Raw genomic sequence first — 24,413 nt, 5'->3', positions numbered from 1 at the left:
TTTGGGGTTAGTGATGCGTCCATTAGGCGCCTGCAGGTTGTGCAAAATGCTGCAGCACGTCTTTTAACTGGAACAAAAAAGTTTGAGCACATTACCCCTATTTTAATTTCACTCCACTGGCTACCTGTACATTTTAGGATTGTTTTTAAAATTCTCTTATTTGCTTTTAAATCTCTTAATGGCCTGGCCCCCCCCTACCTCTCGGAGCTACTACAACCATATACACCTGCCCGTTCCCTTAGGTCCGCCAATCAGCAACTCCTTAAGGTACCGAAAACTAAGTATAAACTTAAAGGTGATCGTGCTTTTGCTGTAGCTGCTCCAAAGTTGTGGAATGATCTGCCCTTGCATGTTAGGCAGGCCTCTTCTCTCTCCGAATTTAAAAGTCTTCTTAAAACATATTTATTCGCTGAAGCCTTTGGCATTGATTAGAGGGGTTGACTCAATTTGTTTTAACATGTTTCAATTTATTGTATCTATTTATTTTATCGTATCTCATTTTAATTTTCTTTACGTATGCTATTAACATGTACAGCACTTTGTGAAACTCTGGTTTTATGTTAAAGTGCTTTAGAAATAAAGTTGGTATGGTATGGTATGTATGAAATTTAACGGCTCTCTTTCAAGGCCTTTAAGGATCACACCTTTCATTGCCCTCTTAAAAGGAGCAAAACATGACCCAGATAGGAGTCTGTTAGAAGGACTGGGGCTCTGTGTATTATTCACCTAGACACAGAGAGAGGCAGCAGCTTTTGTAACAGGAGTCATGTGAGAGCCTTTGCATACAAAGTCAGGCCTTGTCAGGTAACGATACTATGCAAATAGGAGGCTATTATGCAACAGCCTTGTTTATGCAACACAAATACTAGAGCACACATGCATAAACCACAAAACCAGAATATTCTGATAGACAGCTTATGAGCAGCATGCACATACAAACACACACACACACATGCACAGACACACAGACATACAGACACACCGCAAGGCTGAAATAATGCAATAGTACACAGTGGTTTTCTCCACTCTCATCCTGCTTTCTGTGAGGTTTGCAAAGAGTTAGTGTTGCCGTAGCAACCCCTGCCTGACAGTAGAGAGGTGATGACGTGCTTGGCTGCACAGCTCGGACATCTCCCAGCAGGCTACTGTTCATCTTCCTTTCTGGTTCTTGGCCTGAGCTTTTTTTTTTTTTTTTAAACATAGAAAATGTGACAACAACATGCTTTCTGTATTGTTGTGAAGTCGAGCTTTTAAAATACAGTCAGGCGGATACTCTGACAACAAATATGCGCCCTTTTCCTGAAGGCATCTTTAGCCTGTGTTGTTTTATGTTGACAGCAGCAGAGCAGCACCGACTTAAATTCTTGACATTGCAGGTGAACACATGAGATAGCATCTTATTGAGATTCTGCTCATGCCTCTGTGTAGGGAAAGGCTTCAGTGCATTTAATTGCTGGTTAGACTTGTAAGTGGTGAACTTTTACTTGTGAACCCTGTGACCCACTCCCCCCCACTTACCTGAATGACTGTGTTTCCACCCTCCAGGAGTGCAATGGCTAACAATATGCTCTCTTGGAAAATCCGATCGCTGGTGGCGTTCATGATGAGGTCAATGACCAGATCAGAAGCCCCTTCTTTGTCCAGGTGACACTGGACCTCCGCTAAGCTCAGCTCCCCTCGACCTCCGACCCCAGAGCTGACAACTAAGGGCAAAGAAGTCAGAAGCCCGATCATTCCCCTTCACTGTTTCCATCAAAGTACAAAGAGCAGCAGTTTTATCTAGACCAGGGGTGTCAAACTCAAATACACAGTGGGCCAAAATTCAAAACTGGAACAAAGTCGTGGGCGAACATTAATATTTATTGAAAAAAAAATCTTCCTCCAGATATAAGAATGAATCTTTTCTTATGGACTCAAATAAGTTTTGCTGGAAAACTGAATATGGAACAAGCAAAGCTTAATACTAAACAATATATATATATATATTATCTGTATAATACCAGTAGGCCAGCTCTAATAGTAATTTGGTATGGCTTTGGTATGGCCAAATTTGGCCCGCAGCCTAATTACATTTGGCCCGCGGGCCAGAGTTTGACACCTATGATCTAGACACTGAGTGAAAGGGAACATTTAGTGCAGAATTTATTTAGGAACTCTGTAAACTAGCTCAACTAACAAAGAGAGTGGGATATCAAACATGAATACAGGTGGATTACTGTGACTGTTAGTATCAGGTATTTAGTGCATACGCAAAACAGTTTACTGCTGGCCTTCAGACCAACCTGAATAACCAGAGAGATACTATAAACACTGGGTTATACCCTTATTACCTCTACCAAGGACATTATGTTTTAGTGTGAACATCATTCTGACATTATGTCTGTAAACATGACAGCTTAAAAAGTTTTGACTGAAGTCTGCTAAAACTTTGTAGGGATGTAAAGTTTTTAGCCCCACCAAGGTATTCAAGGGCAACTGAATGACCGACAATGACCGGCAAAAACAAAAAAAGCCTTATAGCTTACTTCTTCTTGTGTATTGTCAATATACGTGTATGTGTATGTACACACACACACACACACACACACACACACACACACACACACACACACACACACACACACACACACACACACACACACACACACACACACACACACACACACACACACACACACACAAATTAATTAATTATTCCCTTAAAAGTAAATACTGCAGAGACAGTGAGCTACTGTGGCGGAGGTTTGTGTTCTTTGAGTCCTTGTTTGGATATTTGTTGGTTGCACAGGTATTTGTTTTTTTAATTTCAGGATTTGTATCTTTTTGTGTGTTTTTAAAAGGTGGACACGGCGGACAGTGCTGTGCATTTAGCTTATAAATATAGCTAAAATCACAATGACATTTGGGAAATTCCTAATAATTATATTTTTAAAAATCTACATGTGGTTGATTCAATCACGAGCGATTGTTTCAGTTCGGTTTATTTTATTTAAGATGCTATTGGGTAAGGAGGAAGTAAGGCGATTTTGAGTCATGTAATAAGCCACAGGTGTCTTTTCAGCCACCACACACTCAAAGAAAAGAAAAGAAAAAAAAAGCACGTTAGATGTGTCTCTAATCCACTGAGGTACTTTAACTCCTACTGCTGCCAACCATAGCCAGTAAGAGAAGAACTGGTGAGATAACAGCACCCATCAGAGCCGTCTCTGGCTGGGCGAGTCACTGAATCAACAACACATCCCATTCTAGATGGAGCTTGGCTCTTTGGTCGCCTGGCAACAACACGACCTGCGTTATGCGGGAGACAGAGCCAGTACGCTCAATAGCAGAGCCCCTCAGGTCCAAGGGCTTAAAGCAGTGCAAGGCCACAGCTGTGAATAAGATCTTTTTTTTTTTTTTTTTTCATGCCTTCTAAAGCATTATAGACCAAATATGAGTCATCGCTGATGAGAGACACGGCGTGACTCACTGGAATAGGTAAATGTCACTTACTAATAATCTATAAAATTTATGAATGTCAATCTCATGTAAGCAAAAAGAGTGAGGGGGGATAAAAATACCACTTTAACCGTTTCCTGTACAAATTCCTGATTTGGTGAGACCCTTGGTAAATAACTAAGGACACATTTGCAAATCCTTTATACTTTACTGTATATTTCTTTGCAAATATCAAAATGGCAAAATATTAAATGTTGATAAAGGGACATTTTATTCAGTTTCATTGAGGCAAACTGAGGCATTTTCAAATCGGATGCCAGCAGTATATATTACAATAAATTATATGTACTTTTTTTTTTTTTTTTTTTTTTTTTTTTAATGGACCATAAAAAAAAAATACAAAGGTTATTTACTTATTTATTTATTTATTGTTACGGTAAGTTAAAAAAAAAAAATGTATACACATATGACAGTTCCGGAAGTACTGCTGCTTTTTCTCTGTCATTTAGGCCTAACTAAGGTGAAGTGAATAACTATATTTTTACTAATTAGGCCCACTGGTCAGAAGCTTAACCAGAAGCAGAAATTCAGACAGCCAAGAAGAGTTTTACTGCAACTTCCTTGGCCCAAATGTCGTTCACCACTTGCCTTACTCACCAGATTTGCCTCCCTGTAACTATGTCCATTTTCCAGAAATGAAATTCAAGTTTAAGGCTCACTATTTAGCCACAGTGGAGAAGAAACAGGCATGGCAGTGGTACAAGTGCAAGCAGACAGATGCAATGGGAAAATAAGCAAAGCTCAGAGTCCAGAGTGGCAGCAGAAGATGACCTTGATGGCTTTAATTTGACCTAATAAACAGGTTTTTTTTGTTTTTTTTTTTAAATATGCTAACATTCAGATGATGGCTTTTTCAGTTAAGCGCTTGCTTTTTTTGGCAACACAATGCCAACCCACATTCTCAACCTCTAAAATGTATCCAAAGTTAAAGAGCCACAGTTCAGCCTACCCGTTTCCACTGCTTCACAAAAAATCCGAAGCAGTATGACAACGGAGGACCAAGACAGCCTGAGCACCTGAAATCACTTTCAGTACTACAGCAATGAGTCTCTTCAGTTCCTAAACACTGAAGACTTAAGACAGTGGTAAATGTCAATTTCAAAATTCATTACAGATTCAACATTTGCCGTGTTGTCCTTTACTATTTTCAAGCAAATGCACAGCGTCTATCAGGTAAATGACTGTGAATGTGGGCGCTGAGTTTAAAATACAACATTTACAAAGTATGTTCCAACACAATGCTCGGAGCACGCTCTGTTGACTGCTACCCACTGGAAACTGTCACTCACTCACTTTTCCTTGTAATCTGTGCAACTAACAGAAATATTTCCAGCATTATAAGGAATGTAAAATAATCAGTAAATACTTTGTTGCGAATTTGTAAATAATTTAGACTGTTGACAAAAACCAATTACTCTGTAAAGAGTTAAATGACACAAACTCTTTTATTATTGTCAAAGTTAAAAGTTTTCCTCCTTAAGAAGGTACATTTGATAACATTTCATTTATGTACATGAGCATCTGGTTGTAATAAGTAGCAATTAACCTATTTAAAAAAATACTGAATAATAAAAAAAAGGAGGGGGAGAGAGAAAGTCTTTCTGGGTAAAGTTATTTTGAATACTGACAAACAAAATGTGGTCAGATTAGTCTATGATCAATTTACTTATTTATTTTTAATTAGGTTAAAACTCTGTGTGAGCATTGTTACTGTATTTTCCCATGTAATTCATCAAAACAGTAATTTTTAAGCAGCTTGTTTAGTTTAAAAAAATATCTGAATAAAAAATAAATAAAATTACTTTTACAGAAGCTTCTGCACACATGCTTTGACTTGGATATAAATAATTATTTCCTAATGAAACTGTAATGACTGCAGCTATCAAAACAAACGGTTTAATAGAACTAGATGGAGCTATGCAGCGATAGATGGAGATAAATAGCTGAAGCAGACTGCAATGGTTGAAAGATTTCATTACAGGAGCTGAAAACCTAATTATTTAATAGCTCTACCCAATTATTGAACTTTATTTTAAAACCACATTTCCATAATTGCACAACTGAAGCTGAAATTTTTCATGTGTTTCTAGCTAGCAGTCATATATTATAGCTGGCAGGCTAAAAACTATTAGGGATCTAATTTTTATGTTGGGTGTGCAGCGCTGTCCCACCTTCCCCAAGTAAATCATTTCATTTCATCTTATCTTTACAGCATAACCATGTAGACACACAGACACGTAGAGCATCGTTACACAAACCTGTAGGTGATTTCCCTTGCGCTCCAGGCGTGAGTGGGCCGTTACTGAAGGTTGTAAGGCTATCTCTCCTCTGGCCAGCTTTGATATTACCATAGTATCGATTGACCAAAATCTGCCGCAGAGCCTCTCCCTACCAGGAAAATGAATGTTAGGAGATGAAGATCTATTTCTGCTATAGAAATGGAAGTTGAACCCAGAGTTACCATGCTGACACAAGACTATCAAATTGATACAGAATTGCACTCATAGTAGTATGTCCTACATACACAAAGCCACAACATAAAGCCATAAAGGGTTACAAGATTCCACATAAACCAAAAATGAAACTTCATTTTGTAAAATGAATTTCTGAAATCTCCTCGCTTCACTTGAAAGGTTTCCTTTTGGTTTTTCATGTCATCTTGGTGTTTTATGGCATTTTATGGCCATACACGTGCCTTGAACTTTTGTGCAAGTAAAACAAAACTTAGAAAGAAAGAGAAAAAAAAATTAAATAAAGATAAATCTTATCAAGATGTCCACCTGGGAAAAAATAGAGCACACACACACACACATTTTTTATTTGATCCTTGCACTCTGACCTCAGTGATGTTCAGAGTTGACATTGTGCTCTTTCTCGGTCTCAACATATGCATTAACCCTCGGCCTTGTATGTAAATCACAGCAGTGTGTCACCTCTGTGTCAGTCTGTAGCAAACACAAAGCGCAGACTGAGAACCCACATTAGTGTTTCCTGGCTGATCTCTGTCACATGTTTTGTGTCATAACTGGGAGGGGAGTGAGTGAGTGCCATGCTGTAGCAGCAGTGCAACAGTGAGGGCATCACAATCAGTCAGTCAGTAAGATGCAGGCCTGTGCCAGACCACAGCAAACCAAACTCTTTACCTACCCTCCTTTGATCCTCCAGTTGCTTCAGCGGCTGGTTGGGATCAAGCTCCTTAAAGGTGAGGTGAGTTAGCAGAAAGCATTAAAATAAGAAAGAAACAAAAAGGTTGGAAAGGAAAGTTGGGGAAAACAAAAGTAGGGTGTCAATACAGTGCAAATTAGTTACTTTACAAGCATGCAGGAAACTGGGTGCAAAATTGATCATGCAGTTAAGAGGGAAGTGGTTGTGTCAGGGAAGATGTGAGGTCGAGTCAAAGGCGTGCAGGGCTTCATGCAGAGGAGGACTGACATGCTTTTTTTTTTAACACCTTCAAGAAGTTTTTGAAGTAAAAATCGTACATTTTTAAAATCTAAAATTATAACCATTTGTCAGACTACCTCCCTCATTACTTTACGCTCACAGTGGAAAAAGTGCCTAAATTATTTACATAAAAGAATGATAGACTGCTGGAGGGAAAGAAACAAGCCATGAGCCATGAGAAAATAAACACTTCAGGTTACATAACAGAGCAGTGAGCTACTGACACACACTGTAAGCACCAATCTGGCATGGAAAAACACCTCACCCATGACTCCAACCCCCACCCCACCCTTACAGCAACCCCAATGAAAGGAGGTCAGTGAATTGGACTTTCATCAAAGAGCTAGAAGGACAGATGAGCGGATGGGAGAAATGACGGAGGCAGAGAGGAAAGGATGAGTAGAGAAGCGGAAGACTGTATGCAAACAAGGGCACATATGTAGCAAGTTCCACAGAAGCAGCAGTGGCAGAGGGGTGATGCAGGAAGGGCGGGGGGTGGAGATAAAAGTGGAAATGCATAAGGAAAGGTTGTGACTTTTCTTTGTTTAAATAAGGATCTGGAAAACGCACAGCACAAATAATACAGGATGGTGGCCAATCATGAGTATGAGTGATGATCAGTACTGACGCATGTTAGTGGGCAATGGGCCAATATGAGTAAAACACACCTCGGCCGGGATTTCGGGCTCAGGTGGCGGTGCCAGCTGATTGGAAATAAAAGGACGCAGTTAGTTGGGGTTAGAAGTAGTCGGATTAGTTAGGTCACTCCATCTCCAAGAGCAGCTTCCAAAACCAAAACTTTCTATTACCAGTAACGTCAACGATTCATCATCAATGTGCAAAGAACCAGGAGCAGAGAAAGCAGACACAAAATGATGTTTGTTTTTTGTTTTTTTTAAGTGTTTCTCAGGGTTTGCTTGATGACAGAGCATGAGTGATAAGCAGCATTACCACATCGCAGCAAAACAGCAAAAGCTCAGTTGCCCCCACCTCACCACAGACTGCTGGTTATTAAAGCAACACTGGTGTGTTTGGTATTCTGTGGTTCCCTCTTAATAAAATGATAATAACATTACAAACCAAAGATGGCAGAAGCAAATATGCACACTTTGATTCTTCTAAGGATAAAAAGAAATAACAAGAGATATTTATGACTGAGCGTGTTTTCAAACCATAGTCATGATATGCTTGGTTTGACTACAATCATATTGTTACAATCATATTGTTACAATTGGAAAATTGCCTAAAAATAAATTAATAAATTAAAAAAGTAATTAAAAAAGTAAAAAATTACAAAACCTTTCCCATGCTAGCTGTTTGAACAGTAAATGTATGTATTGCATGGTCAGAGATGCAAAAAGTACAACATATTTTCAATACATATCTTAAAGTAATGAAACCAACTCAAACCAACAGATACATAATAAATTCAGAGAGAGAGAAAGAGTAAAAAAGAATAAATAAAAAAAATAACAGAAATGCTAATAATTTCCTACCACATAGTAAAACAATGAATACTTTGATGGCATAATTGTACAGAGACGCTTTTTAGACATTTACCTTAAATGAGTTAAAACAAAATAAAGTGCTAATGCTAGCCTACCCAGTAGATGATTATTTTCTGTGAACGGCTATTTAAAAAAATAAAAGTCTATACACACACACACACACACACACACACACACACACACACACACACACACACACACACACACACACACACACACACACTGCAGATAATGCAAGAAAAAAAAAAGACTAAATAACAAATACACAACCAAACATGGGTTGTTTCTGTCTCTCTCGGTCATGACTGGGTTACCAGTCATGCTGCTTTATGCTGATTAATTGTGCAACTGGACAGGAATTTCCCTGCATCAAGTCTCCTTTAATGTCAACACACTGACTTCCACAGAAGAACGGTGATGCATCACACATCATGCAACTTAAGTTATATTCAGCAGCTAGTTAGTAGCAAAACTAACTTCTCTTAATATACTTCAAAAACTAACACGTGCATCGAAATCTGACCGTGAGGACAGCCCGACCCTATAATTGCCAGCATTTTTAACGTTTCCAGAATGTGTGATTAAAATGACTACAGAGGCGAGGCCTGGCAAATAAACACAATGGCACTGTGAACACTTGCAGTAAATAGTGGCAGCAAGGGTCACATGGTCTCAGTGACCAGGAAAATCTGTTGCACTTTCTCTCGAGAGTCAGTTTTCAAACCATCTCTCTATTAAGAATATTAGAACTAAAAGCCTAAACCTACATAGGATTAGATGGAGCTATATTATCTATTTTTTCTATATTTTTATAAGTTTACCGGGAGTAGAAAGCTGGCCCTGTACCATGTGCTCATTACTACCCAAGTTAAGGCCTCAATTTTCTCATGGCAGTCCGTCTAACCTAACTTGAGCTCCAGCAATCCTACTGTCTCCTGGAAGACGTGTCTGAAGTGCTTTTATTTCCAATTACCACTGGAGATCACACATCAGTGGAGAGTTTGAAATTCCAGGAAAACAGAGAGGGGGAAAAAAATGCTTTTGGCTCTTATGTAACTGCTGCTTGATAGCTGGCTTGAGCCCAAGAATCGTGCAACTTAAGTTAAGGAAACTGGGACAGCGCAGCCTGTTGCTGAGAAACGTCCGCAGCTCCCCCTGTTGAGAAGAAAAAGCAGAGCAGCTCGGAGTCTCCAGAATTCAGTCACTGTAGTGGGCAGAAGGATAAATGAGGACAGGAGCAGGCTATCTGAGGCAGCTTGGCAGAGAGAATGATGGGAGTGGCAACTGGTAAATACAGAGAAGGCTAAAAGAGGAAGTAGGTAAAGGCAAAGAGACAAAACAATGTTTGTGTGGGGATTGGAAACAATGTGGTGACAAAAAAAAATGCACAAGAAAAATAGAGGAAATAGTAAACTCAAAACCTCCCAAAAACAAACTCTGATTGGCTGAGATAATGAAGAGACTGTTATGGGTTGACGGTGGACAAAAAGAATTTGGCGAACTGGAAAAAGACATTTGCGCCCACACAGAGAGACCGCAAAGAAATAGTTCCCTTATATAACCTTCGTGTCCGGTTACACGCTCGGCCTCAGCTAATCTCTCTGTATCACCTGAATTAGAAGGAGAAATTATCTCCATCTCGCCCCCTTATGCTCGTGCAGCCTCTCAAACGAAAGCCGTGCACACGAAGCGAGAACAAACGCGCAGCGATTGATGCGATAAGGCCTGACAATGAGTCCGCCTAGCTGGTCAGGTCTTGTTTTCTCCCGGCTTGCATTTGATCACGTTGCTATTTCTGGAAGAAGGAGATAAGCTATTCCTAATGGGTGAAAAGTCATTCCACTTGATCCTGCTCCCTCATCAGCCTGACTGGATATGCAAAATCCAGTACAGCGTCTGGGCGTGCAGCAACAAGAAGCACGATGGAGTCTGTCAGACAGTAGTGAACTAACAGCTGCACTCATTCCTAGAGGTCTCTGGGTGGGTGATTCTGAAAGAGAGGGGGTGTGTTGTAAAAGGTCAGGGAGCAGCAGCAGGCTACACACTTGAGTTACGTAACTGCTATAATGGCAGTTTATCTTGCTGCTGATGAGGGGAAGTTGGGGTTTTGGCCCGTCTGCCTTCCTGCCATCAATCTGAGTACCCAGAGACGTGCTGCCAGCCATCAGCCACGCCGCTTCATGCTGTTGTTAACGCGAATGAGTGGCAGAGAACATGTGCCGAGTGTGTGGACATTCTTAGGATGCTGCACGTGGGAGGAGTTGATGAAACAAAGTGGTGCTCTGTGAGAACAGCCCTGTTTTTGTGGAAGCTGGGGATTTCCATCACTTGAGCAGTATATACGGGGAGAGAGGGAAGGAGGGAAAGCAAGACAGAGACATAACAGAGAAACTGAGAGCATGCTGCTTCCTGCAACTCTGGAAAGACCCTTTCCGACAATTTCTCCATTTCCTTACTTAACAGCTTTGTTCACTTCTCTTACACACAGACGCACGCCCTGCACCACACTCTGGATTAAGTGGCTATTGTGATGTTGGCGTGCTTTTAACTTCAGTGTTTCCTGCTGCCACAGAAACGCTTCCTCCCGTGCAATACTTTCAGTTTTAATCAATTTAGTGATTACAATACAAGCTCCCAACTAGGCTAAACATATAGATATATAAGCTTTCTATTATTCAGAACATTAAGGTTTCAGTACATTTTAAATCAAACCGTGAATCACAAGGTCAAGAATTAACTTTGATGCTTTGATGAAAGCCAGCAGAAGTCCCGATAAAAACCCAGTGAAGCAGAGAAATGGGTTCAGGTCTTTTTATCCAATTAGAGCAGAATTGGAAAAAAATACAAAGTGCTTTACAATAAAACACTTTAAATCTGGTTCCAGTTCTTTTAAATATTTAAAGAAATTCCAATGCTAGGAGGCACATGTTGAAATGCTCAATAACCCTGGCCAGAAACCGAAGAAGACTGTACCAATTTAAAGCAACAATACAGTCATTAAAGCAATACTATAGCCCTAAAACTGAGTCTAGAACCCACAGTTCTATACTTAAAATGGCTAAACTATAGCAGCTAGCCTGAGAAAGCTGAAGGCTGGTGAACAGACATCTAGTATGAGTAAAGATCTGGCAATAGGTCAGTAGGAGAAAGAGCAAAGTGTGAATAACTCCTACAAAATGAGCTTAAAAGATTTGTAAGTTTAGCTGTAAACATCAAATAAAACGAAACTCCTCACAAAACATCTACATTCGTGTAAAATAGTAATCTTTTCGCAATACTGGTCTGAAGTAACATTTCAGATATGTTGTGGTTGTGGCGGCACCCATAATCTTCAGAGAGCAGAAACATGTTTCATCAGCTATTTTAAAAGGCCACACGGCCCGATGGCCTGTTTTACAAAGCTAATAGATGGAGTATCCCCAGCTAAATATACACTCACACCTGCTCTTGTAATTGTGGCAAAGGGCTTAGAAGAAAAAATATGCCATCTTATCACCATCCATCATCAGGGGGCTGTGCGACATTTAGAGTGACTCGTGCCACAAATAGAAACAGCTCTACGATGTAATGCAGTGTAACAAAATGGCCTTACAAATGTTACTGCTAAGCCGCCTGTGTGCTGACAGTGACGCACTGAATGAATACATTTATCGAGGAGCCTGTATTAGCTATCTTTAAAAAAATACGAGTACAGAGTTAAACAAAAAATTTAACCTGCACAAAAATATAATCGTTGTTTGATGGATGGATAACTTTTGTATACATGCTATATCCAAACATTAGTAACTATTGATTATAAAATGTCTCTCGAATTTCTCAACTACTTCAAGAAAGTTTGAACCAAGTTATGCTTTACATCCATGTCTCTGCAGACTTCTACTGGATATGCAGTTCTGACAGTCCACAAACTTGTAGCAATGACAGCAGACAGTGCTTTAAAAAGGGCACAATGCAACGAGGAAGACGATTCAAATTCTAGCAGGTGGATGCTTCACACCCAGCTTTAAACCACATGCACAAAAGATCTATTCAATAAGCACAGTCTCGTCTTGAGACCCCAAAATTAACACGACCAATCCAGGGTCTAACCAAAATATGTTAACTTATGTTATTTAAAAATAACAGTAACAGTAAAATCCTGTAGGATATATTCTACAAATGTAACATGTCTTTACCTAAACAGTTCACTCAAAAAAAATATAGAACAAAGTACAGCATGGCACAAAAGCACATACAGTATACTGACAAAAGCACTGGGCCACACCTCAGTCCCATTACCACAGCTGAATAAAATGCAGTCTGCCTTTACAAATATTTATATATATTACAAGCTTACTGAATTCACGTGTGGTACTGTAATAGGAAGCCACCATTGCAAAAAGCAGTTGCAACAAGTGAAATTTTTCCCCTGCTGTATATTCCAGCATTAACTGCACATGGTATCACTGCAAAGTGGAAGTGTTTAGGAACCACAAAAACTCAGCCATGAAGTTGCTGAGCTGCAGTACTTGGTAGCTGCACTCTGTAACTTCACCAAGTGCTGACGTGCATAAAAGATACATGACTCACTAACTTCAGAGATCAATGCACCTCTGGCATTAACATCAGCACAAAAACTGTGCACCGTGAGCTTCGTGGGTTTCCATGGCCCGGCAGCTGTGTTGGTGGCCCAGTACTATTGGCCATATAGAGTTTGTGAGGCAGACATTTTAGCATTATGCTACTTATTTCCATGAAATTCAGGAGCAACTCTTAACAGGCACACGGCGGGGAAATGGACTAAGCTGCTGACACAGATGGGGGATTGAAACGCTAGAAAGCCTACGTGAAACACAAGCACATCTATGCTGTTAGTGGGAGACAAATGAACATCGCAATAGTAAGTAAAGTGATCAACCTCAGCCACATCCATTTCATCATCAAAGGCAATCAGCTGCAAGAGAAGAAGTATAGGAGGCACAGAGTTAGTAGAGCTAGATTAGTGAGTTAGAGCTCTGTAACAAGTGTGCAAATGTAAAGCCTCTGAAACCCACACACAGACACACACGCAGCATGTCAGGTTAGTAAAAAAGGGCGAAGAAAGGGCTGTCAAGGCTCAAAAACAGAACAAGTTAATTGCAGTAAAGACACCTTTTTTACATCATCATTGCATCAAATATTTTCATGTTAAGAGAACTGACTATAAAAGTGCAAGTCTTTGTTTTTAAACACAGTTTGGTTGAGAAGGTGAAATATTTAGTATCTTTCCCCCAACCAGTTGCTTTCTTTCCCTCCCCGTTTATCAACACAAAAATAATGTCTTCATTTTATCAGTTATGGTTGAGTTTTGTTAAACAATAAAACATGAAATAGTCCATCCAGCAGATTTTGAAGTTGAAATTGAAGATCTAATTAAAAAAGTTTAACCATTTTCAAACACCACAAACCCCCCCCCCAAAAAACTAACTAACAAAAAAAAAAAAAATAAAGCCCTTTCTGAAGGGCTTTCATCACAAAGAAAGCAAGCAGATTTCTTTCCAGAATGAGCTCAGTCTGTAATGGACCTAACAGGTTCAGTATGCAAACCAATAAAATGAGACTGTTGTGATTAAAGTACGCTCTCCTGTTAATCTTACTTGGCCTGATTAAAATGTTCTTGAAGCTTCATAGATTCTTACACCAAACTCAAAGGGACGTTAGCCATCATTCCCTGTTAAATATCAGATTTAACTATTTTTTAAATCTCTATTAATCTCTAAAAAAGGCAAAGAGGAGCCCCGATTTGAAATAACCATATGTTGATGTTCAATTATCCATCTGTTGAGGAACCATTCCCATGCAACAATTAGGACCTGATCCCTTACAAGCTTCTTACTTTTTCTGCTTGCCACACACACACACACACACACACACACACACACACACACACACACACACACACACACACACACACACACACACACACACACACACACACACACACACACACAATCCAGTCATTACTAAGCACTCAAAAAAACTAATTAAAAAAAGTGACTAAATCACAGGGTAACGTACAACAAATTCCCTGGCAGCAAATCTAGATAAAAATAGTTTTATTTTAGCAGTTAAAAACAGCAAAAAGATTTTTGAAAGTTGTTTTAATGTTTTCATCTGATATTAAAGCGCTTTTACTCCTTTTACTGGAAAACAAGTTGGCACAGTTGAGACAATTTATTTAGGATTAGTATAAGTGATCATTAGTAGCCAATGAATGGTGCGTAAAATGGTTGAGAGACAATGTTGGATCATGCACATTGTTAATAGAGTTAATAAAGCTGATACACATAACACTGTTTTTTTTGTTTGTTTTTTTAATTTAAGGAGGAAAAGCAACATGGGAATCTTTTTATCATTACTTTTTGCAGACTCTTAAAAGCACTAAAACTAGAAAAGAAAAATCACAAACTGCCCTGGCTGCAGGAATATCAAATGAAAGACTTGATGACGTTCGCTGTGTATGAGTCATTTACTTTTTTGTGTTCTACAGAGGCTCCAGAGGTAAGCAGAGAACACTCAGTTTTGTTTTTTGCTCTGTGATGTCGTGTCTTACCCTAGGTTTTGACGCAGAACATCCTGACATGTCAGAAAAGTGTTGTAACATTTTAACTTGTGTGTGGGAGAATCTTGTGCAACACTAGAACCAGAGAATGAGAAACAGGAATGAAGGAGGAACATACCTTCTCCCCATAGCCCCGGTCTTTTGACATCATTTCCCTCAGTGTCTGCAGTACTTTGATGCACAGGCGCTCCTCGTTCTCTTCTAGCAACTGTTTGGTGTGTTTGATCAGTCTGATCAAAGAGAACAGGGGCGGGGGGGCAGAATCAGCACAAACAATAGAAATAGACTGATGAACTCATCACCTTCCTCCAAAACTCTATATACTTCAAGTCTCACAGTGACAGAAATCATTTCTATGACACAGTGATTATCCTCGTTCTAAACAAGAGACTTGGAAGTTATGGGTCTAAAGCATATTTAGGTGCCTTGGGCATAACTGAAAACGGTGATTTAAGAAAATGACTTCAGCTGACTACAGCAGATGCTTCATGTTCACAGAAAACTTAAAGACTAAGTGATTCCCCAAAGCCAGTGCAGGCTGATGCCAGCAGCCACAGTTGAGATAGTTTTCTCTGCTTTTTCACCTTCAGACGTTTCAGAATGTTACAGTAGAACTGATTATGAGGAACAAATTTACTGTGCAGAACCACATGAATATCTAGGAAATAAAACAACAACAAGCACGCTCCTGGCCCTGCTACAGACCCTCCTCTGCTGAAAAACTAGTCTCATCAGGTTGACAAAGATGCTTGTCTCCATTCACGTTTGAGGTACACGACAAAACTACAAATGCACACATGCGAGTGGTTACAAGGGGACTTCCAAAAGCGTTCCAAAAATAGCAACAGCACTGGAAGTGGTTCAGACAACTTTAGACTCACTTTGATATGAATCCTCCACTTTCACATTTCTTGCGAGCGTCCGTGTTTTCAGGGAAGAGCAGTTCCGGACGATGCAGGACATCCACCAGCACCGAGAGCTCAGCCTGGACCAGAGGTCTCAAACGGTCCTCTAGGGCAGACACGATGTCCTATTGAGCAGAACCAAAGGTTAGAAATAACCCAGAACTGTGTTTTATGGCAAACAGCTACACTGTTATAATTAAAACAGTCTTCCTATTCCTGCATTTCGTTCAAAGACATCCAGCTACAGTCAGCCTCACATTATTTTGCTTTAATATTAATTTAATATAGAAACAGGAAGGGACACATCCAGTGCATTACACATCAAATCACACCATAATAAACACCACCGTGCCACCTTTTGCAGTGCACTTCCTGTCACGCCTGGTGATGATTACTGTGAAAATGAGTGATTCCGTGTTGGGTGCTGATTAAAGAAGTTTGAGAACATCAAGAGGTGGGAAAAACCACTAAAGCTGTGAAACTCCAGCAGTCTTTGCAAAGACAACAGGAATTTGTCTTTGCATCTAAAACATCACTGAAAATGTATTTCCATAACAAAACAGCTTTGCTTTATCGTTGGAATTACAGGATAAAAAAGTCCTAAGGTTTCATAAGTAGTATCAGCAGAGTGCAGACTGATCCTTGGCTTGATTTTTCAGTCTTCCAGTGAATACTGAGTCATGTCTTACTAGAGAATAAGGTGGAGCAACATGGTCTGCTGCTAAAACCACATATTTTTCTAGGATGTAATTGGACACATCTTTTATGGTTTTTGATTGCCACACAGTTACCAAAAACATTATATCACCCTGTGCATACTGGCAACAATTAACAGCAATGGTGAGGGGGCTTAATTAACCCATTGTACTTTCACATTGGAGTTTTCAGTTATGATAAAAAGGCAGACCGAGCTGTCTTCATATAGTGTTAACTTTCTTCCACAAAAAAACCCAAAGAGGAAGTGGAGATTCACTGCACTCATTCTACTGCCTGATAGGTAGAAACCTGTGGTAAATATCAGACAGTCATGTTGCTTTAAGAGACTTTTATAGATTTTAATCACTTCTTCTTCAGAGAAATACCAAATACCCTAAAAGATAAGACATCAATATTAGAGCAAAACTTTCATTTTTGAAAATTTGAATTTTACTGCAAAACACAAATACTATAAACAATGAATCAGTACAGATCCATTTATGTAATCAGTCTGGAGAGAAAAGCAAAAAAGCTGCATGTTTATGCTGTGCATTTGGAAATGTAGGACATCTACACCCTGTTTAAGAGAGCTCCTGTGTGCCAGACTGACAATGGCACAAATGGTCATATTACCACAACTAACAGAACTGGATGTCCCGTACCACCATGCCATCTGATGTGTCGATAATGGGCTTCATAAAAGCACTTACTGCTTTCTGTGCCCCCTGATATATTGGCCTTCTTTATGAACACACAGGTACACAATCTAAAAATAACGTTTTCAAAAGATTGGTTAAAAAAAAAAAAAAAGGCAATGCATTTACTTTAGCAATGTTTAATGCAGTCAGTGTTTTTTTCTGTCTATGTTTGCATTATTTTTTTATAGCTTTTATTGCTTTCATTGATGTTTATGTTTCATTTTACAGGATTTTTGGCTTACGATTAAATAAAGCAGACAAAAAATTTAAATGGATGAAAATGGATTAAGTTTATTACACTGAAACAGCAACAGACAGTCTACTGACCTGTAGCCTCTCAATGATGTTTCTGTAGTCTTTTGAGGTGGTCAGGCCGGAGTCTCGCCTGGATGTGTTCTTAGCAGACAGTCTCCAGTTGAGGATGCTCTTCTGCACGACATTGTTGGACTTGACAAACAAGTTGTTCACCTGACTGTCCAGGTCCACTGGGATAGCAATGGCTCTGCTCTTAGCTAGGCAGAAGCAGAAAGTACATATAATATGTGCCACTTTTTAACACTGAGAGGTTCATAGTCTGTGTTAGTCTTAATATCTTACCCACGTCTGACAGTACTTTAATGCAAGCCTCAACTGAGGCCTTCTGGACAGGGTTAAGCCAGTTACAGTGGTAAACCCTAAACACTCCTTGAAGAAGCTGAACAAAAACGGGCTGACGGGTCTGTAAGACAGGGGGAAAACTAATTACATCTTGCCTTTCAACAAAAGAAGGAAGGAGGAATCGTGGTGTAAAGGAGGGAAACTGTTAACAAATATTTAATAACACACAGAGTGACTATTGTGCTCTCTGAATAGCTTGAATTCATAACCCAGTTTGTGGTAGATGTGACAACGTGTGCATATAAGGGCATCAAAGGCAGACGGGTTAACAGCTTAAGATCCATTGGGCAAGCTTCCTAATCACATGCATTCCCCTTAAAACAAACCAAACCGGTGTTTAACAGAGAGTACAACAGATTTCTACCTGGCCACAGCCCTAAAGTACAATAAGTACCTCAGTCATCTTTCCAACAATGGCTGCCTGTTGCAAGAGAAAAAGGAAAAGGGTTGCGGAATTATCACGTAATGGTACACTTTAGCGAGCGTAGTTCCCAGGAAGTGCAGTTGCATAAAGGATAATCGCCATTTTCTAGTGGAACCAAATAGCAACAAAAAAGCTCCATACACAGATAACAGGAAACAAGTGTCTAACACAAAAAACCTCAAAGTTACTGTACCAAGGATTTGGAAATTGAAGGAGGTTATTGGTCATGACTTATTGGAAAGTCGTGGGGGAGAAGAAACAGGGCTAGAACAAGGTCTAAGAAACACAGTAACCACATTGCATCAGTACATCATCTGCACCAGCAAAGTCCCAGCAAAACCTTGTGCAACACACCCACAGATCTGGGAAGAACAGAGTCTGTGTGCTGACTAAACTATGACCATATAAAAACCCACACAGTGAATACTTCTTCACATTCACAGCCAAAAGTTGGGAAATCAAATTTGGGGAAGTGCTAGCATTACTTACATATATATGACGAGCCAGCTATGTAAAGGGAAAAACGTTACATTTCATGGTATGTACGGTACATGCATGAGTACAGTTCCTTTTTTTCCCCCCAAACAGTGCTGAGAAGGTGTCTGATTTCTAGTCTGCACAAAGGACTCGCAGTAGCAAAACTGCTTGGAAAATACATTAAAAAGACATGCCCATTTTACCTGAAGGCTTGTGCTCTGGTCAGAAAAAGGAGAGCTGAAGAAACATGTGACAATGCTCATGACTGTTTCGGTTACATAACGCTCCAGCATGGTGTCCGCGTGCTTCCTGTCACTGGTGTTGTTGCACACCTAAGCAAGGATAGAAGAGACGTTAGCATGACACACGGCCACTGGATCGGACTTCCTGCATGTGGCCGACGGGTAACTTGCTGTGTGTTCACTTCACGATGTGCTGACTGGATTCTCTGTCTATTTATTGTCAAATATTTTGTGGCTTACCCTACAAATGTCCACCAGGAAGTTCTCAAACAGCTTCCACATGTGGTTGGATGTATAAATCTCCTTCATCTCCACCTCTGTATCCACATAGCAGTGGTTCAGGAAGTTGATATAGGCAATCTTCACCTGTTGGATTGTTGGAAACTAAATGAGTGCACTGGTAATCAAGGTAGTTTTTAAAAACATGTATTCCCAATGCTCTTCTCGATCAGAATAAACTAGAATAAAGTGTATTCACTCAACTTTAAAGTGAGTGAAGAAAAAGTCTTCCATACCTCAGGAATGCAATCTTCATGGGTGACAACCCGCACAATATCATCCAGGGGCAGCAGAGAGTTGCACTTGATCTCGGTGTAGACGTTCTTGCCCTCAGTGCAAACAGCCAGCAGTTCGACCAGGTGTATGTGGTACATCAGGGGACTGTTTTCATCCATGCGATCCCGCTCTGAACGCATCATCTGGACAAGGGTCTGAAATGAGGCACGGTCGTTGTAGAACACCAGGACATCCTCGCCGGAGTTTACCAGCTGAGTGGGAGAGAGTCACAGCCGAGTGTACAGTGTTATTCCCAAACTGTCGCCCCTGTATTAGACACCACAAGCATTACTCAAACAACAGACCTCTGCCATGACAATGTCCTGACACTTCTTGATGAATTTGTTCTCGGCCTTGACAATGGTTTGCAGAAACTTGAGATACTGGACATGCCGACCATGCGACTCAGTACAGTGGACAAAGTGCTGAACCACACGCTCGTTAATCTCGCTGCAGAGCTGGAAGTTATTCATGAAGATGTGCTGCATGGTGACAGCCTCCAGGATCTGGGAATGAAACAGAAGAGAACATACATTTTCCCAATATGTGGTATTTTGGGATATTTAAGTCTTCGACTCGCCCAAGGAGTAGCTGTGAGATGCTTGTGATGCTTACCCCCGGGTTGAGAAATAAGTTTATATGCTTGTGGAGAAGAGCCTGGTTCTGCTGATTTCCTGCACAGAAATTCTGCAGGAACTCGTGGGCCAATTTCATGATTTCCTGCATCCGTACATCCTCACCCTGGTGCAGATAATACAGAGCTTCTTTTCAGTTATGTAACATTAATGGACAATTGCAAGCAAAGGAAAGCAATGAGGATCTTTAAAGCTTTTTAACGATTCTGCATTTGTATTCTGTTTCAGTGTCTGACCTTCTCATAGGGGATCTGTAGGAGTTCTAGCACCACACTGTGAGCTCCCATGTTCCTCAGCAGCCTCTGCTGCTGTTTCCTGCTCTTTTTCCCTGAGCTTCCCTCCTGGACACACAGCTTACTGAGGCGCAGCAGGATCTAAAAAACACAGACACACACAGAAGCAACATTTTAATAATCAGCAGTAAATCTAAAATGAAAATATAACTTAAAAGGCAAACAATTATACCTCTTTTACAACTCTGTAGTTGTAACTGCTGGTACTTTCAGTCTTCTTCTTGTCTGAATCTCCCTGTAAATCAAGAATCAATTATGAGTCCTTTCAATAATAACTCTACATTCAGGAAAACCTTTCCACATTCAAATTTTCAGCGTACCTTCTTTTTGTTGTCAGATTCTGAGGGGCCATCTCCGTCCATCCCATCTTCTCCTTGCCTTTTGTAAACCCACAGTTCAGACTTCTCCACAATAGAACGCAGCTGGTCCAGATCTGACTTGATCTGCTTGTAGTTCTCAACATCCTGACTGGTCACCAGGAGCTGGACCTTTTAAGGTTTAACAAAAAAATTTTTTTTTAATGTTTTCATCAAATTTAACTTCATCTGTAAAAAGTCAAGTTATTAGAATTATTTCAGAGGACTTGCTATTAAAATCAGGTGTGGATGACTTACTTGTTTGAAGGCCATGAGGACCTCTTGTCTCTGGCTGAAGTGTCTGAAGAGCAGGTGAAGCGCTCCAGACACGAGGGGCGGGTAGTCATGCATGGTCAGGTGCAGAAGGACCCGCAGGAAAGTGCGACCACCATGGTCATCCAGGTCTAGTGGGGTGTTTTCTTCACTAAACAAAAAAAATGACAAACACTACCTCAATTTTACTTTATTAAAAAAAACTTACTACAGGCAATTAAAGCCCATTAAAAAACTTAAGAATCCAATTTAAGAATCACCTTCCTCCAAAGATCCCTTCTGCTTGTTCCTCAATGTTTTCAAAGTCAAAATTTCCTTAAAAAAAAGAAAAGAAAAAATACTTCAAATAAGTTCTTTATAATTATATACATATATGTTAAATAATGTAATTAACAAGGTTAAGAGTTTCACACCTGGCATCGGACCTGTGACATTATTGGATCCATTCTGAATAGCAGTGTTGTCTCCTTGTGGGTTGTTCTCATCAAATTCTCGTTTGAAAATACAGAGCAGGCAGGAGATCCTGTAGTCTAGCCGAACGTTCAAAATGAACTGAATAAAACAGATAAAAGTTACAATATAGTCGAAGGATTTTTAAAAAATAATAATGATAATGATCCTGATGTCGTGCCTGCAGAATCTCAATGATCTTGAGCTTTGTGTCCATGACCATGATATCTTCTCTCTCCGGTTCAGTCTGAGTTTTAACCACATCGCCCTCAGGCTGATGAGTTGGTGTGGTGGGCAGCAAACCGCCTCCTCGCAGCACCACCTGGGTCATCAGCTCCCCAACTCCGTGAATGGACTTCATCACATTACTGCCACCTATAATACAGACAGAGCAAGAAAACATTCAAATCTGCATGAAGGAAAAAAATAGTGAAATGAAACTCTATTTAATTTTAGGTCAGATGTTATTTGTTGATACTATTTCTCCTTAAAACTCTACACACCTGGAAAAGTGAGAGCTTGATAAAATCGTTGCTGCAAGAAAGTATTCAGGCTAAGGGAAAACATTCACTCTTTACCTTTGTTTTCTTCTTCCTTCTCTATCTTGTTAATGGGGTAGATGGTGTTGACATGTACACAGTCTAAAATGTTCAGTAAGATCTTTGTCAGTCGAAGCAGGTCACTGAAGTTGTAAAAACCAAAGTATATGAGGTTCCTTGCCAGGTTCACGACCTACAAGCAGGAAAAGAACCAACAAATGATTTACAACTTTAATAAACGGATGTCACTTCTCATCTGTTCATACCACAAACAAAGAAGCGTTACCTCGAAAGTAAGCTTGTTTTTCTCCTTGTCAGAGAAGGGAATATTCTGCGACACCACCTCTCTCAGGTAGTTCTCCACAAAATCCATGGTGAGGCTGAAGCGCTCTTTGATCTCATCCCGTGTGGTCCCATCGTTGTCATAGCTGGATAATTAGAGGAGAATCGCTTTTAAAAGACACTGCGTCGTTTCTGAAATGGCGATACACGCCCCTTTAAAGGGTTTATGATATGAACTCACTCATCAATAGCGATTTTAGATGGAATCTCAGACCACAGACGAGCATATTTGACAGGCGTGACCTGCTCCTGAGGGTCACGGTCGACATGCATGTGCAGCATCAGACGGCAGAAAGATGCTCTCAAGTCGTACGGCAGGTCTTCATCGGACATACAGCGCAGGATCAAATCCACGTCCAGCTGACCGGAGATCTTGTTGATGGCGAGATATTGACGGTCCAGACACATCCGGGCAAAAAGGTTCAGCTGGCACCTGGGAAGAAAATGGATTCTTAGTCCTTTCTAAATCTGAGCTGTAATCTTTTTATTAAAATTATCATCATAAAGACACGACACCTGTAGTAGCTGACCACCTCCTGATCCTCCTTCTGGCCTTCCTTTGCATCCTGGGCCAACTCCCGGATGCTCTTACTCCGGATCTCCTTAGAGTTATCTTTCCAGAAGAGCCACACCTCCTCTTCATCTTCCGCCTCCACTGGATTGTCCTCGTTTGTCGCCACCTCAATCTCAAACCTCGACAGAACCAATCTGGTACACAACACCAACATTTTTTGTAAGCTCTCATTTCAGTTTACCACATTAAAGCACCTGATGAAAATGAGCATCTCACTTGGTTTCAATGAGGATGTCAGCATTGCTAGAGTCCAGCACAGCATTGCAGATGAGCTCCTGTGTCACAGGGATGGATTTGTTCATGGACACACAGAGATCTGACAGGTAGTCCAGAAACCTGGTGACAGATGACAATATATTAAATTAAAAAATAAAGAAACAAATTTCAGACTACAGTGGAACCCCGACTTACGAAATTAATTCGTTCCAGAGGGTCTTTCGTAAGTCAAAGGTTTCGTAAGTCGAAGCACCTTTTGAGTGAGGCGATGCGGCTGAAGACGAAGGTCTTGGTGGAGGCTGAAGAAAGCATATGTATGCATGCATGCATACGTACGTGCATATGTACATAACATTAGGGAATTTAATTCTAAACATCAAAACTAAAACTTACATTTACGTTAATTAATGTACGTACGTACACTGTGCAATGACATTTTTTTACATTTTTTTAAACTCGCTCATATTTATGCCTTATGCCGGCCCCATTATGAATGAACGATAGGCTAATTGCAAACGAAAAGCACACAAAATAGCGCACTGCAAACAACAATACGTCTTTCACGTGGAACAGCGAAACGCATTTCGCAAACTGATTTCGTTACACGGGCATTTTGTCGTACCACGGGCAAAAATATTGCCGTTAAGTGCCTTCGTAACTTGAATTTTTCGTTAAATGGGGTCTTCGTAAGCCGGGGTGCCACTGTACATACTATCCTATGTGAGGAAGAATAAATAAACTACTGTATATTAAAATGTTCTTGGCCGTTCCCCCTGCCTCAGTACTCTAACATTTCAAACAGTCCTCTCTGTTTGAACCACTGGATCCACCTCATTCACACATCATTAACAGCAATTTACATGACATAAACAAAATACATTTACGCACTAGCTGTCAGCATATTCCCTCTAGTACCGAGGTCCTGCACAAGCAATTCCACTCATATTCGTACTTCACTCATTTGAATACGTTTACATAGATTTGCATTCCTTCAGAGCTGCTAAATAAGCAAATCTGACCCAGTCTAGCCACAGGGGCTCCTTGTGTTACA

The 24,413-nt window shown here is 40.2% G+C and overlaps 1 protein-coding gene across 1 annotated transcript in view; it reads right to left on the bottom strand.

The window, feature by feature from the left end:
* Positions 1-24,413, bottom strand: part of itpr1b (inositol 1,4,5-trisphosphate receptor, type 1b) — an 83,996-nt gene that overhangs the window by 34,143 nt on the left and 25,440 nt on the right. Inside the window, exons 19-43 of the mRNA XM_085405722.1 lie at positions 23,363-23,482; positions 23,089-23,280; positions 22,754-23,005; positions 22,517-22,658; positions 22,270-22,423; positions 21,873-22,066; positions 21,655-21,793; positions 21,502-21,556; positions 21,227-21,392; positions 20,933-21,100; positions 20,785-20,847; positions 20,556-20,693; positions 20,300-20,425; positions 19,990-20,190; positions 19,645-19,896; positions 19,370-19,495; positions 19,091-19,219; positions 17,927-18,047; positions 17,657-17,841; positions 15,912-16,060; positions 15,149-15,260; positions 7,611-7,646; positions 6,646-6,693; positions 5,757-5,886; positions 1,519-1,703 (exon numbers count right to left, since the gene is read on the bottom strand). Coding sequence (XP_085261848.1) covers positions 1,519-1,703; positions 5,757-5,886; positions 6,646-6,693; positions 7,611-7,646; positions 15,149-15,260; positions 15,912-16,060; positions 17,657-17,841; positions 17,927-18,047; positions 19,091-19,219; positions 19,370-19,495; positions 19,645-19,896; positions 19,990-20,190; positions 20,300-20,425; positions 20,556-20,693; positions 20,785-20,847; positions 20,933-21,100; positions 21,227-21,392; positions 21,502-21,556; positions 21,655-21,793; positions 21,873-22,066; positions 22,270-22,423; positions 22,517-22,658; positions 22,754-23,005; positions 23,089-23,280; positions 23,363-23,482 — 3,583 coding nt within the window. The remainder of the gene's footprint in view (positions 1-1,518; positions 1,704-5,756; positions 5,887-6,645; positions 6,694-7,610; positions 7,647-15,148; positions 15,261-15,911; positions 16,061-17,656; positions 17,842-17,926; positions 18,048-19,090; positions 19,220-19,369; positions 19,496-19,644; positions 19,897-19,989; positions 20,191-20,299; positions 20,426-20,555; positions 20,694-20,784; positions 20,848-20,932; positions 21,101-21,226; positions 21,393-21,501; positions 21,557-21,654; positions 21,794-21,872; positions 22,067-22,269; positions 22,424-22,516; positions 22,659-22,753; positions 23,006-23,088; positions 23,281-23,362; positions 23,483-24,413) is intronic.

The sequence above is a fragment of the Rhamphochromis longiceps genome, linkage group LG5 (assembly GCF_057381845.1).
Source record: "Rhamphochromis longiceps isolate RC_006_pf linkage group LG5, R_longiceps_female_GT1.1, whole genome shotgun sequence".
In the NCBI taxonomy this organism is placed as follows: Eukaryota; Metazoa; Chordata; class Actinopteri; order Cichliformes; family Cichlidae; genus Rhamphochromis; species Rhamphochromis longiceps.
The sequence above is the reverse complement of the archived record's forward strand: the minus strand, read 5'-3'. Positions and strand labels throughout refer to the sequence as shown.